This window comes from Dysidea avara, chromosome 1 (genome assembly GCF_963678975.1).
Source record: "Dysidea avara chromosome 1, odDysAvar1.4, whole genome shotgun sequence".
NCBI lineage: Eukaryota > Metazoa > Porifera > Demospongiae > Dictyoceratida > Dysideidae > Dysidea > Dysidea avara.
This window is the reverse complement of record NC_089272.1, coordinates 17,206,222-17,221,636: the sequence shown is the minus strand read 5'-3', so window position 1 is coordinate 17,221,636 and position 15,415 is coordinate 17,206,222. Positions and strand designations below refer to the sequence as shown.

At 39.3% G+C, this 15,415-nt stretch overlaps 3 protein-coding genes across 5 annotated transcripts in view; 1 reads left to right on the top strand and 2 right to left on the bottom strand.

Moving 5' to 3' along the window:
- LOC136258102 (uncharacterized) overlaps positions 1 to 15,415 on the top strand; it is a 139,514-nt gene that overhangs the window by 29,423 nt on the left and 94,676 nt on the right. For 2 of the 3 annotated variants that reach the window (XM_066051413.1, XM_066051407.1), the window contains exon 2: positions 10,408 to 10,738. The exons of the other annotated variant lie outside the window; for it this stretch is intronic. In XM_066051413.1, coding sequence (XP_065907485.1) covers positions 10,451 to 10,738 — 288 coding nt within the window. In that variant the 5' untranslated portion in view covers positions 10,408 to 10,450. The remainder of the gene's footprint in view (positions 1 to 10,407; positions 10,739 to 15,415) is intronic. 3 annotated transcript variants of the gene reach the window in all.
- On the bottom strand, positions 4,122 to 5,296 carry LOC136248872 (uncharacterized). Its single transcript, XM_066040700.1, has 2 exons — positions 5,215 to 5,296; positions 4,122 to 5,096 (listed from the first exon to the last, which is right to left on the bottom strand). The coding sequence occupies exons 1-2, from the start codon at positions 5,260 to 5,262 to the stop codon at positions 4,227 to 4,229; spliced, it is 918 nt and encodes a 305-aa protein (XP_065896772.1). The 5' UTR covers positions 5,263 to 5,296; the 3' UTR covers positions 4,122 to 4,226.
- LOC136241701 (uncharacterized) lies at positions 5,307 to 6,983 on the bottom strand. The gene is made up of 7 exons (XM_066032959.1): positions 6,930 to 6,983; positions 6,716 to 6,880; positions 6,414 to 6,628; positions 6,312 to 6,356; positions 5,714 to 5,764; positions 5,571 to 5,657; positions 5,307 to 5,333 (listed from the first exon to the last, which is right to left on the bottom strand). The coding sequence occupies exons 1-7, from the start codon at positions 6,979 to 6,981 to the stop codon at positions 5,307 to 5,309; spliced, it is 642 nt and encodes a 213-aa protein (XP_065889031.1). The 5' UTR covers positions 6,982 to 6,983.

Genomic DNA, 15,415 nt, shown 5'->3' with positions numbered 1-15,415 from the left:
TTTATGTCTTTTCATAATTTATTAAGCCATTTCTATGATTAGGTTTTCATCTCCTTGCTGCTTCCTTCTCTTTAGTTATCAACTAGTTTTATTGTATGTGCTTTGCTTTTGGAACCTAGTAATGTCTGGAGCAATCAATGAATTCATTTTATACTGGTCGTGAAACGTGAGCTCCAATCAGGTAACTGACTGTTCTATAGAGTATGCCATCTGTACTGTGACATGCATTTAGAGGATTTATACTGTAGTTTATGCTTTAGCCACTTTATTATTTGCCCATAAAGTGCAAAATTTTTAGCAAAACATGGAAACTGGGGCAAAATACTGAGCATAATTTTAAGCAAAACTTTAAATAAGCACTACAGAATAGCATAATAGGTTAAATTATAAACCATTATCAGCAGGTCCATAACTTCTTTTTCAGAGTTAGGTTATTCTGGCTTACTTCTTTGATCTGGGACATATTTTTATTAGCTAATTTATGTCTGTCCTTGGAGATATTAATGGGACAGTTGTCATGGTTGGCAACAGAGGTAAAGTGATTTAATCAAGCATAAAATTGATTGTATTTACAGCAGTATACTACATGTATATCAAGACACACGGTAGTGTGTCGTGCGGCCCAAGAAGCCGGCGTGCCACCCGTGAGTATATTAACAGGAAGAAAGAAAACCTAATTTTCACACCTATGTAGTTCTGTGATCCCTTATCCGATTGGAACCAAATTTGCTACAGACGTGCCGGCCAGCAAGGGGAGTCTACACACCAAATTTGAAGAAAATCGCTCCAGCCATTTCCGAGATACGAGAGAAAAGAATTTCGTTTTAATTTCTTCGTTTTTTTCTTCTTCTACTTCATTTCGCACACTTCGCAAATCCGCCATAAAACACAAATGCGTGCTCGGATTGGACTGAAATTTGGCACACTTAAAGGGCTCACTAAGGCGGATCTCTGTACCAAAATTGGTAGGAATCCGATGAACATTCACGGAGTTATGACCGATTATTTGCGTAAAATAAAGTCGAAGGTCTGTCACGCCTACAGGGTAAACTCCTTTGAGGAATCAGTTGAAAATTGATCTGTAGATGGAGCAACCATCGTAGGAGTTCCTTTTTGTGGTTTGAAAGGAATCGGGATAAAGACCATGGAGATATGACACAAAACCCGACCTGTGTCAAAATTACGCGATCGATTTTTATGAATAAAAAAACTATTAGTTTTCGTGTCTACCAGGCAAACCGCTTAGAGCAGCTAGCTGAAAATTAGTATGTAGCTGGAATAATCATCATAGAAAGTCCTTGCAGTAGTATAGAAGAATCGGATTACAAACCACTGAGTTATGATTCGAAAGACAATTACGTGTAACAAATGCGAGATAGAGATACTCTAATAGAACAGTCACCCTAATAAAGTATTCAGCTGCATTTATAATTTAATTTTACTCAATTATATTACATTGCAAGTTATTCTGTAGGGAATTCAGCTACAAAAAGTCACCCTGTATTCAGATCAGCCAGAAGAAGATACCTAATAGAGAGTTCAGCTACAAAGAAACCATCATGTAGAGAGTTCAACTCAAACAAATTGCCCTGTAAAGAGATCAGCTAGAAGAAGTTACCGTGTGGAGAGTTCAGTTACAAAGAAACAATCATGCAAAGAGTTCAGCTGCAAACAAATCACCCATTAGAAAGTTCCGCTATGAAGAGATCACACTGTAGAGAGTTCAGTTAGAAACAAGTCATCTTGTAGAGAGATTAGTTAGAAGAAGTCACATTGTAGAGAGTTCAGCTACAAAGAAACTACCATGTAGAGAGTTCAGCTGCAAACAAATCACCCTGTAGAGAACTCAGCTACAAACAAATATGCCCTGTAGAAAGATCAGCTAGAAGAAGTTACCTTGTAGGGAGTTCAGCTGCAAACAGATCACCCTGTAGAGAGTTCAGCTACAAACTAATCACCCAGTAGAGAGTTCAGTTACAAAGAAACCACCATGTAGAGAGTTCAGCTGCAAAAAAGTCAATCACTCTGTAGAGAGTTCAGCTAGAAGAAGTCACCTTGTAGAGAGTTCATCTGCAAATAAATCACCTTGTAGAGAATTCAGCTACAAACAAATCACCCTGTAGAAAGATCAGCTAGAAGAAGTTACCTTGTACAGAGTTCAGCTACAAAGAAACCACCATGTAGAGGGTTCAGCTGCAAACAAATCACCTGTAGAGAGTTCAGCTAGAAACAAGTCACCCTGTAGAGAGATCAGCTAGAAACAAGTCACCCTGTAGAGAGTTCAGCTAGAAGAAGTCACATTGTAGAGAGTTCAGCTACAAAGAAACTACCATGTAGAGAGTTCAGCTGCAAACAAACACCCTGTAGAGAACTCAGCTACAAACAAATCGCCTGTAGAAAGATTAGCTAGAAGAAGTTACCTTGTAGGGAGTTCAACTACAAACAAATCACCCTGTAGAGAGTTCAGCTACAAAGAAATCATCATGTAGAGATTTCAGCTGCAAACAAATCATCCTGTAAAGAGTTCAGCTATGAAAAGATCACCCTGTAGAGAGTTCACCTAGAAGAAGTCACCTTTTAGATAGTTCAGCTACAAAGCAACTGCCATGTAGAGAGTTCTGCAGCAGAAAAATTCAATCACTCTGTAGAGAGTTCAGCTAGAAGAAGTCACCTTGTAGAGAGTTCAGCTGCAAATAAATCACCCTGTAGAGAATCCAGCTACAAACAAATCACCCTATAGAAAGATCAGCTAGAAGAAGTTACGGTACCGCTCAAATGTAACTTCGCACTCGCTCGCTCGGGTCGAGACGATAAGTAGACACCCTCGAACGAGTTGCGAGTACCAAGTATACTCCTCACAGTGTACTCGCTTGTGAACTCGCTCGTGAAGTACAAGTCACGCCAATTAAGTCAGCCTTGCACGACCGTGAGCTAGTGGTACAAGTACTGTGTTCACTATTCTAATGAAGTTTTTGTGCTCTTTTCATCGTAGTACAGCATGCGTCCCTGTTGGAAGGTGAGTCAATGTGAGCCGGCTCTGTTTGCTATCACGTGACACCATTGAATTCTTTAGGGATGGGTCGATTAAGCATTGCAGTTAGAAAAAGAGTGATTATTCTTTGGCGCAGTGGAAATTCTCTTCGTGATATTAAAAGAAGGCTGGAAGATGAAGAAGTGGAAGTAACACTGCGTAGTTTGCAATACTTGGTTCTAAAATTCCTCAAGTTTCACACAATTAGAGACCTCCCTAGAGCACGAAGGCCAAGGCTACTAACAACTGACATGATGAATGCAATAGAAAACAGTTTACGAGCCGACGACGAGCTAACTGCTAGAAAACTGAAGGAGAAGCTGGCAGGGATATTCCCTAACTTACCAAACGTGTCTATATCGACCATTAAGCGCTGCAGAAAAGAATTGGGATGGGTTTGTACCCGCCCACATTATTGCCAACTCGTAAGAGAAGCCAATAAAGAAAAGAGAAAAGAATGGTGTCAAGTTCAGATTAACAACCAGGAGAAGTTTGAAGATGTGATATTTACGGATGAATGTACTGTCCAGCTAGATAATCATGGCCGTCTTTGTTTTCGTAAAGAGAGAGAGGGTCGAGCACTTAAGCAACGCCCAAAACATCCAGTTAAAGTGCACATCTGGGGTGGAATATCAATGCGAGGGGCTACTCGTTTGGTGATGTTCACAGGCATCATGAATGCAGTGAGATATGGGAAAATATTGGAGTCAAGCTTAGTGCCCTTTATCAAGACTTACTTTCCTGATGGTCATCAACTGCAACAAGATAATGATCCGAAACACTCATCCAAGTATATTGGTCGCTTGTTCAAGTTTCACAATGTTTATTGGTGGAAGACCCCAGCAGAATCCCCCGATTTAAATCCAATTGAAAACTGCTGGGGATCTTTGAAGCAATATTTGAGGAACAGTTACAAGCCAACAAACCTAGAACAATTGATGGATGGCATTGAACAATTTTGGTTGTCCCTAACCCCACAGATTTGTACGAAGTACATACAACACCTGCACAAAGTTATGCCTAAAGTGATTGAAGTTAATGGTAACCCTAGTGGGTACTAATAAGAACACTATTGTACGTATGTGCAAATACAATTCCACAGTTTTTCAAAGAAAGATAAATATGTACAGTTTAACTTGCCTTGTTCAATAACATACTAAATCTAAAACAGTCTAGTTCTAATTGCTTTACTTCACTAAAGTAAATCAAGAACATCCGAATTCCTGGGTGTTTTGTTCAATCGGCGGTTCTTTTCATCTATAGCAATGACACATCGGGCCCACTCATTGCTCTTTTTTTCACCTTCTTCCAAGGGAAAATGTTGAAAAGCCAGAGATTTGATATAGTCCATTAAAATTGGATTCAATTTCATCTTTCCCATTTTGCCTGCTACATTTGATCTCTTCCTCGTGTCTTTGTCAAACAGCACCTCATTTAATTCGGCTGAAAAATTTCGGCGTGAGCAACTGTTCTTACGTAGCTTCCTAACAAGCTCAGCCCTCAGAATTCCTTCGTTTTCAGTTTCCGATGTTCTTACTTCTTCTGTAGTAGCAACAGATTGCGTTGCATTAGTTTCACTGTTATTGTTCGGTGTAGTAGCAATGGACTGATCCATGTCGGCCTGATATGAAGGATCAAAAGACAGTTCTAGTGTCGAGTCAAGGGATGGTCCGGTATCTTCAATGAAAGTGGGGCTGAAAGGTGACATACTGGCACTGATAGGTGAAGCAACACTTGTCATAGGATTGGCAACAATTGGGTTAGGAGTGGAAGCTATTGCTACAGTAGGATTACAGCTGGGAAATGGAGCAACACTTGGTACAGAAGTGGTAGATGGCACAGTATCCAGCAGGTAACAGGTTGGGGAAACAGCTGGAGCCAGACTGAAAGGCAAAACACTTGGTCTAGAAGATTGTACTGCTTCATGACTATTGGACGGAGTTGCAAACCCATCTGACTCCACACGGGATGTGTTCACCATTTTCCCCATTATAAATGACAGTGTCTTTTGAAGCTCCTGGAAAGTCTTCCCCACGTCCATTTTGAGTTCAGTGTATTGTTTTGTCTGTAGCATAAGACACAATTCATGCAGTCATAAAACATTTACTGTTTATATATCTATTGCATATATATACATACCATATGTATGCATGTAAAAATGAATTGTATTTGATAGTAAATACCTGTTTTTCTTCATTTTGCTTCAAGGCTGTACCAAGAGTATCCATCATCTTATGTAAACTTTCAAATTCTAACTGCTACAATAATAAAAAAATCAATGAGCAAAGTTATTTTTGTAGTTCTGTAACAATGTCAGTATAGTTTACTATTATGGTGATACATTGACGTTACAGTGCTATAAGGAATGAAGCACGTACATGTTTTGCAAGGTAAAACTGGCACCAAAAAGAACCATCATTTAATCCTGAAAGTTAATGTTTGCCTCTTCAGAAACAGTGCATGTTCTCAGCATGGCTTTTTCACATTGTGAAAATGTTATACTGACAGTAAATGCGCATGTGCTGTTGTCAATGCATACCTGCACTCCACTAGTATAATGGATGGGATCACTGCTTTGTAAGCCACCAGTCTGATTGCTTGTACCACCAAATGGAACCGTGAAACTCTATAAAAGACTTAAGGTAAATAACATGGCATGCAGACAAAAAAAAAGATTCTTGCCTTATTCACTCTTCCAAACCCTTCCTCCACCATCGCACAACACCTGAAAAACTTTAAAAGACATGATATTTACAAGCAAATTATGCCACACTAACCTCGTCATTTTCTGGATCACTACTGTACAATTCAATGTCCTGTCCAGTAGGGCTGGGCGGTTTCTCGGTATTATAGTAATACCGCGGTATTGCAATGAAACGATATCTGTATCGCGTAGATTCGGTGAAACGATAATATCACGATATCGATATTATTACGACTTTGTGTTTGTGACAGCTTTTTAAGCCCTTAAGGTTGTTATAATGCACACGTCATACTACTGCAAACAAGGACCGGTTAATAGCTAGTCAATTTTTTTTACAAAGATCGAGATACTCTAATAGAACAGTCAGCTAGGATCGAGATACCCTAATAAAGCAGTCAGCTACTCTAATATAGCAGTCATCTTTAATAACCGCGATAAATAGTAATATCGTGATATATTTCTGCACGATATATCATGAAGCAAAACTCCAATACCGCCCAGCCCTACTGTCCAGTATAAGCATTTAATTTCTACATGTGAATTGAGTACATTCATAGACCAAAAAAAAATTCTCACTTCTATAAAATTTTCTTCTGTTTCAATGGTAGCATTGCCACGAACCTATGTACGTAAATGCACAACAAAACGATTTAGAGGTATACAAATGCTTTAGCTTACATTCAATGGAACACTCCTCAGTGGCGGCTTTCCAGTTTTTATAAGAAACTCCCCTGTCTGTTTCCTTTTCCTTTTTCCTACTTTCTTCACTGGTGAAACATTCTCTTTATCTTCCTGAGCCCTCTGCTGGTCCTCTTCAACTATGGCTGGTTCATTGTCAGAGTCATTACTCTCACACAACCTGTCTTCCTCAGCCTCACAAAAAGTTTTGGATCCTAAGAGCACAAAAGGAATTTAAGTAATATGCAAACTACACTACAGTAAACAACAAACCGTTGTGCGATGCTAAATTAAAGACAAACCTGCAACGATAAATCTAGCAAAATACTCCTTATTATCGTCCCAAAGAATAGTTAGATCATCTCCGCGGCTGAGTTCAATCACGTTACAATGTAAAATGCGTTGTGTTGGCACAACTCCGTAACACTGTTCATCAACAAAATCGACTAAAGCGTAGCTTCCAGCAGCTAAAATAAAAATAAGTACTAGATGAACAAATTCATCAACTTTACTTACGTGTCTTTGCTTTTTTGGAAGCGATTCTGACGGATCCAGTTTCAGACGCCATTAACGTCTACGCTCAAAACAAAAACGTGTATGTGTCTTACGCATGCGCACTAAGTGCATTCTAAATAAAGCTTACTAAAACTGTGTATTCGATACTCGCAATTCTTCCAAGTGCGTGCAGCGAGTGTTTGCCTGGCGAGTAGCGAGTGTTTGCCTGGCGAGTTGCGAGCAAGCGAGCGAGCGAGCGAGTGCGAAGTTACACTTGAGCGGTACCGTACCTTGTAGAGAGTTCAGCTACAAAGAAATCACCATGTAGAGAGTTCAGCTGCAAAAAAAAATCAATCACTCTGTAGAGAGTTCAGCTAGAAGAAGTCACCTTTTAGAGAGTTCAGCTGCAAATAAATCACCCTGTAGAGAATCCAACTACAAACAAATCACCCTGTAGAAAGATCAGCTAGAAACAAGTTACCCTGTAGACAGATCAGCTAGAAGAAGTTACCTTGTAGAGAGTTCAGCTGCAAACAAATCGCCCTGTAGAGAATTCAACTACAAACAGATAACCCTGCAGAGAGTTCAGCTAGAAACAAGTCACCCTGTAGAGAGTTCAGCTAGAAGAAGTCACATTGTAGAGAGTTCAGCTAGAAGAAGTCACCTTGTAGAGAATTCAGCTACAAACAAATCACCCTGTAGAAAGATCAGTTTGAAGAAGTTACCTTGTACAGAGTTCAGCTACAAAGAAACCACCATGTAGAGAGTTCAGCTGCAAACAAATCACCTGTAGAGAGTTCAGCTAGAAACAAGTCAGCCTATAGAGAGATCAGCTAGAAACAAGTCACCTTGTAGAGAGTTCAGCTAGAAGAAGTCACATTGTAGAGAGTTCAGCTACAAAGAAACTACCATGTAGAGAGTTCAGCTGCAAACAAACACCCTGTAGAGAACTCAGCTACAAACAAATCGCCTGTAGAAAGATTAGCTAGAAGAAGTTACCTTGTAGGGAGTTCAGCTACAAACAAATCACCCTGTAGAGAGTTCAGCTACAAAGAAATCATCATGTAGAGAGTTCAGCTGCAAACAAATCATCCTGTAGAGAGTTCAGCTATGAAAAGATCACCCTGTAGAGAGTTCAGCTAGAAGAAGTCACCTTTTAGAGAGTTCAGCTACAAAGTAACCACCATGTAGAGAGTTCAGCTGCAAAAAAAATCGATCACTCTGTAGAGAGTTCAGCTAGAAGAAGTCACCTTGTAGAGAGTTCAGCTGCAAATAAATCATCCTGTAGAGAATCCAGCTACAAACAAATCACCCTGTAGAAAGATCAGCTAGAAGAAGTTACCTCTAGAGAGTTCAGCTACAAAGAAACCACCATGTAGAGAGTTCAGCTACAAACAAATCACCTGTAGAGAGTTGAGCTAGAAACAAGTCACCCTGTAGAGAGATCAGCTAGAAACAAGTCACCCTGTAGAAAGTTCAGCTAGAAGAAGTCACATTGTAGAGAGTTCAGCTACTAAGAAACTACCATGTAGAGAGTTCAGCTGCAAATAAACACCCTGTAGAGAACTCAGCTACAAACAAATCACCTGTAGAAAGATTAGCTAGAAGAAGTCACCTTGTAGAGAGTTCAGCTAGAAGAATTCACATTGTAGAGAGTTCAGCTACTAAGAAACTACCATGTAGAGAGTTCAGCTGCAAATAAACACCCTGTAGAGAACTCAGCTACAAACAAATCACCTGTAGAAAGATTAGCTAGAAGAAGTCACCTTGTAGAGAGTTCAGCTAGAAGAAGTCACATTGTAGAGAGTTCAGTTACTAAGAAACTACCATGTAGAGAGTTCAGCTGCAAATAAACACCCTGTAGAGAACTCAGCTACAAACAAATCACCTGTAGAAAGATTAGCTAGAAGAAGTCGCCTTGTAGAGAGTTCAGCTAGAAGAAGTCACATTGTAGAGAGTTCAGCTGCAAAGAAACTACTATGCAGAGAGTTCAGCTGCAAACAAATCACCCTGTAGAAAGTTCAGCTATGAACAGATCACCCTGTAGAGAGATCAGCTAGAAACAAGTCACCCTGTAGAGAGTTCAGCTAGAAGAAGTTACCTTGTAGAGAGTTCAGCTACAAAGAAACCACCATGTAGATAATTCAGTTGCAAACAAATCACCCAGTAGAAAGTTCAGCTATGAACAGATCACCCTGTTGAGAGTTCAGTTAGAAACAAGTCATCCTGTAGAGAGATCACCTAGAAGTATCACCTTGTAGAGAGTTCAGCTACAAACAAATCACCTGTAGGGATTTCAGCTACAAACAAATCACCCTGTAGAGAGTTCAGCTACAAAGAAATCATCATGTAGAGAGTTCAGCTGCAAACAAATCATCCTGTAGAGAGTTCAGCTATGAAAAGATCACCCTGTAGAGAGTTCAGCTATAAGAAGTCACCTTTTAGAGAGTTCAGCTACAAAGCAACCACCATGTAGAGAGTTCAGCTGCAAACAAATCACCCTGTAGAGAATTCAGCTACAAATAAATCTCTGTAGAGAGACCAGCTAGAAACAAGTTACCCTGTAGACAGATCAGCTAGAAGAAGTTACCTTGTAGAGAGTTCAGCTGCAAACAAATCACCCCGTAGAGAATTCAACTACAAACAGATAACCCTGCAGAGAGTTCAGCTAGAGTCAAGTCACCCTGTAGAGAGAATCCTGTAAAGAGTTCATCTACGTACAAGTAGATCACCCTGTAGAGAGTTCAGCTACATTTCAAGTCACCCAATAGAGAGATCAGCTGCAAATTATCCTGTGGGGATTAATTGACATGTAATAAATATATGCAAGAGTTCATAATATAATGAACTCTTGATATATGCATTATATATATATAATTTGTACATTTACTGATAAAATCAGAATGAGTTAAAGTATTTATAAAATCTGCTTCATCCTTTTCTTTTTCCTGTGGTAAAGAAAAATATATAGGTTAAAAAGCCCCAAAGCTGGCCATAGGCCGGCTTTGGGGTATACAAATACAAAAAGAAGTAAAATCTAATCAAAAACAGCCAAGCTGTAAAAAAAGGAGTGCGGCCCTTGAAAAGGCTATGGTGAAAAAAGATGTGAAATCCAAGGTGGCGGCCAAGAAATGGCTGTGATGGTAGGTTAATGGTAAAAATTTTAATAACAACAATTCAGGTGAATTTTGTGCCAATTGACCAAGCGGCACCAAATTCACCTGAATTGTCATTATTAAAATTTTTACCATTAACCTACCATTACAGCCATTTCTTGGCCACCACCTTGGATTTCACATCTTTTTTCACCATAGCCTTTTCAAGGGCCGCACTCCTTTTTTTACAGCTTGGCTGTTTTTGATTAGATTAGGGATATCTGCTACTACCTGGTTAAATAATTATACTTCTTGTTGGGTTTACCCTTACAAGAAGCATGAACCCATCTATAACACATTTCAAATTGTATGGCATCACTTGATTTACTCTTTGATGTACACAGTTTCATGCAGTGACTACATCTATCAACTGACAGCAGTAGTATAATGGAGATGTCAGAATTCAGTACCCATGGGAATAGCAATTGTGAGGCTAGTCATGATGATTTTAAAGAAGCACGTAAATCTGATTGCGATGTTCAACAGATACCAACAATTGGGGCTGAGTCAAAGAAGAAAGTTAGCACCATTCAAAAGGCTTACTTGCCCGCACTATTAGTTATAGTGTTGATCCTGGTAGTGGCTATATTTCAGATTCCAACCATACTGTTTTATACTGACCCTCCATCAGTTGATAATCTTCCACTAGAAGGTGTTGATTTAGGAAGTTGCACTGTAAGTTGGTAAAGTAATTTTGTGTATGTATACTGTATATGCATGTACACAGCTATTGTACAGGTAGGTTGAAGGACATTTGCGACCCAGTCTGGGAAAACCAGTCATATCACCTATTTAAAAGTATTGATAAATGCCTGCTTCAAATGCCTAGATTCTTATAAAGATTATTTATCTAGTTATAACTAGTCAATCACTTACATGATTTTTGTACTTTAGCATTGTACCCTTGATGGATTTTGCTAATCAATAAATAAATGAATAAATAACTTGACATAATGGGGTGGGGTAAAACCGGGACGGGGACCAAGATGGGTAAAACCGGGACAGGGACACAGGATGAAAACAGTGAAAGTGGATACTAGGGATAGTGAAATGAAGGGCTACAGTCAGTAATCCCTACTAACTACATGCAGAGTGACAGTGCAAAAGGATGGTTTCTGAGTGGTTTCCAGAAACTGATAAAACAATATCGAGATACCCTAATAGAACAGTCACTCTAGTAGAGCAGTCACCTTAATAGAGCAGTCACCTTAGCCCTAACGAATGTTAATAGGGAGTTTAATTTTAATGCTTCCCAAGGATAATTTCCCAGACCATTTGGCCCGACTTTTCACAGTAGAACGGGTGTTATTTTCATTGGGATTTCATGAATATACTTTTCACTAGTGTTTGGATCTTTCAACCTTGTGCCCTTGTTTACACATAATTTACATTTAAAAGTAGCAAAACATCTTTTGATAACATTTCAACCCAGGCTTATGTAATGCCAGGGCGTAAATACACAGCCATGATTATGTAGAATGGAAGGCATGCTTTAGTGTGCAAGAGATGGTGCATTCAGTGAATTTAAATCTACAAAGGCTTGGGGAATGATCCTTGGGAAGTATTAAACTCCCTATTATCATTTTGCATTAGGATTAGAGTGACTGCTCTATTAGGGTGACTGTTGTATTAAGGTATCTTGATCTTGTTTTACCATTTCTGGAACTGAACCATTCAGAAAGTTATGACAGAAACCATCCTTAAGCAGGTATTATCCATCCACTGCCACTCTGCATGTAGATACTAGGGAGTCCTGACTGTAGCCCTTCATTTCTGAGCACACCAGCAGGGCTGATTGCTCAGTAAACAATAATAATTTCCCTGTCCCTAGTATCCATTTTCACTGTTTCCGTATCCTGTCCCCGTCCCGGTTTTACCTCATCCAGACATAGCCAGGGGGAAGTAACAGCCACGTGTTCCCAGGTGAAAGTGTCAAACGAATAATCAATGGCACATGCTTTGCTAATCACATGATCCTTGGTGTACTAGATCACGTGTGGTTGGGTCTATCACTCTGTATTTTAGCATGGAAGTCCGGTCCAGTCCAAAAATTAGATCCTACCATCTGAACAGCTATTGCTGTATTGAAGAGAGATCAGAGTACTATCAGTTAGAGTTGCCCAGTTTATGTCAGGCAGGTTGAAGTCACCGAGGATAAAGAGTGGGTTTGGCAGGGAAGCAAATGTAGTTAAGTAATCAGAAAGGTCTTTATGATAGTCAGCCATGGCATTTGGAGGTGCATACACCATGCAGAAAGTTACATCAAAATCATTGAAGGAAACAGAAACATTTACTACTTCAAGGTTACCTGGAATCTGTTTGCTAGGTAGTTTGTCACTGATTATCAGCATAATGCCTCCACCACGTGAGCTTCTGTCTTTTCTATAAATTGAGTAAGCCTGAGGTAAAATTTCAAGATCTGTATTGGAACTAGACAGCCAAGTTTCAGATAAGCAAATGATTTAAAGATCAGTTGCATAAACAAAACTTTGAAAAGGAGGTAATTTTTTTGCCAAGCTCCTGCAATTTTAAACACAGACTTTTGGCCCTAGTAGGCTGTGTCATGATGAGGAGTTAGCAGCAGCAGATGAAGTATCCATATTGTTCTTAGCAGGTAAGTTGTTACTGATAGTTGAGGGTAAATTAGAGTCTCCTTGGCCATGAAGTTTTCCTTTGACATGAATTTTATTTCCTCGAATTTTGATATCAGACTTAGGGGTGTTAGCTTGAATCAAAAGACCAATGGACTTTTAACAAGTGTGACTCTTTCATCACGTGAAAGATCAGGTTTGATCACATGAGGTAACTTAGCCTGGGATCTCTTTTAAAGGATGGAGTTGACTTTGGATGACCTATTGAGAGTGACCAGCATAGATCTAGGACGCCCTGAGAGTTTGTACTTTCCAAACCTTATGGTGTCTCTAATAGAGTGAGAATGAACAGAATTATCCAGGTCCATGAGGATATCAGTTGCATTGTTTAGATCTAATATATTTCTTTCCATCTTTTTGGTACCTTTGGAGCACTCTTTAATACCAAACAAGACAACATTGAATTTTCTGGCTGAGTCCTGCTTGGTACTAACTGCAGGTGTATTTGCACCTGAGTTAAGAGGAAGTGCAGCAGGTGGTGTATTGTTGCTGGAGGACAAGTTGGATGATGGTTGGTAATCTGCTGCTACTGGGGACTGGTTGAGTTTGGAAGTAAGTGTGCTAATCTGATCTTTTAGCTCCGTGATGACGTTATTGTAAAATGGTTGCAGACAAAACAAACAATAACATGGGTTATCAGACTCACTTGCGCAGTCATATTCACACTTTGAGAGTCCCACACATTTCCTGTGATACCAAGCTCTGCATTTACCTTCACAGAACAATTAGGGACCCGCCGATTATGCTCATAATTTTACCTATTATGCTATGCTGCACTGCTCAAAAATTCACCTATTATGCTTAAATTAATGCTCAATATTTACCTATTATGCTCGATTATGCTCAATGTTCATGCCTTAGTTCATATGTTTTGCCACTAGTTTAACACTATATAGAAAGAAAAAAATGAGTGGCTGGAACACAAATAATAAATTCTTGCTGCATGCCTGCATGTAAGAGACAAGATCGATATACTCTAATAGAACAGTCAGATTGATGATTGTTCTATTAGAGTTACTGACTGCTCTATTAGAGTATATCGATCTTATTTTGCAATTGTCATTTTTCCAGCAAGAGTTTACACTATCGTACAAATATTTAACCTATTATGCTGGCATTATGCTCAATGCTTTTAGGTACCTATTATGCTCAAAATTATGCCAACATAATCGGCGGGTCCCTAAGAACAATGCTTCGTCACCTGGGTCCTTGCCGTATTCCAAGGGCTCTTTCACTGTTTGCTCACAGACGGAACAGACTGAAGGTTCTTCCGTGTTGTTGCTGGCAGGACGAACGTTATCCTGCGTGGATCTAGAATAAGGTTTGTCCTTGGTTCGGAAACTACGTGACTTGTCCTTGCCTTTGGGCATCGTCAAACAATGACCACCAAACACTTAGCCAGCAGTGAATAGTAGAGGAAATAAGCAACAATGACCAAGAGTTGGCATAAGAAACAACAAGAACAATCCAACTTAAAATCAATGAATCAGAACGAAAAATGACAACTTTGTGTAGGAGGGAGGAGAGAGAGCAAAGAAATCACAAACAACTCACATAAATAGGGTATAGTAATGTGTTTGTGCAGTAGCAGAGATAAAAAAATAATAACAACCTGCCATACTGTCATTTTCCGACCAGTAACATGGAAATTATCAATCACAAATGCTCTCCCACTAAGCCGCATAGCACTCAATATGAACAGTACTGGCATTTTTTTTAATCAGCATACTAACATGTATTTCTTGGTTATCAATACTTCTGCGATTGGGAGAGTGGTATAAGCCTACACAAGATAAGGTATAGTAATGTGGTTGGCATACTGGCATTTCCGACCGGTCACAACAACTACAATATAACCGGATTGAAAAACCTTTACATTATGATCTATACCAAATAAGCTCCCAATAAACACTACATATGTTAACTACTCACCCTCGTGCATCAATGGCTGACCACACCACATGTTTGTCTGTACAATCATATAAAAGACGTTACATATTGAACACTGAGTAGACAGTAACAGTAGCTGGTTTTCATACTATTGGGGTACCTCGAAATTTGCAGCAACAAATTAGGAGAGAACACTATACCAGCTCTTCCCCAGGTTCTTTAACAAGCAAACAGTATCTTATGCATGCATGGCGACCACCAAATACACGCATACACTCAGCACATTCTCCACACATATCATTATGTCATGCTCACACTCAACACATTCCATGATTGCACAATTGTATTATTGTACTTCCCTATACACTCAGGACATTCCAGACGATACCACGCTCACTTATACAACTCAGTACATTCCAGATAGCACCTTGAGCAGAAGAAATCTGCTTAATAGTTAGAAGTATATCCTTTGGTACAGCATTTTTGTTGTTTTGTTTATTGGTTGCTAGCAAAAATCCAGAACAGAAATGTGATAAATAGCCAGCTTAACCTAATGTACTGTAGAGTTGTTGCTTTAAATTGCACTCAGGACGACTTGAAAATTTTAAAGCCACTGGCTTTAGCTATGGTTGGTTGCCTATGAGGATGTGGCCTGTATTAACACCATACACAACAAAGTCCCAACAAATATTTCATTAGATACCCTGCTAATATTAGTTCAGATAGCTGTGATAACTGGTTAAAAAATGGCTAGTGATTTCATGTTTTGTTCACATGTGTCTCCCATGGAACTTCTCGAGACTGACCTAAT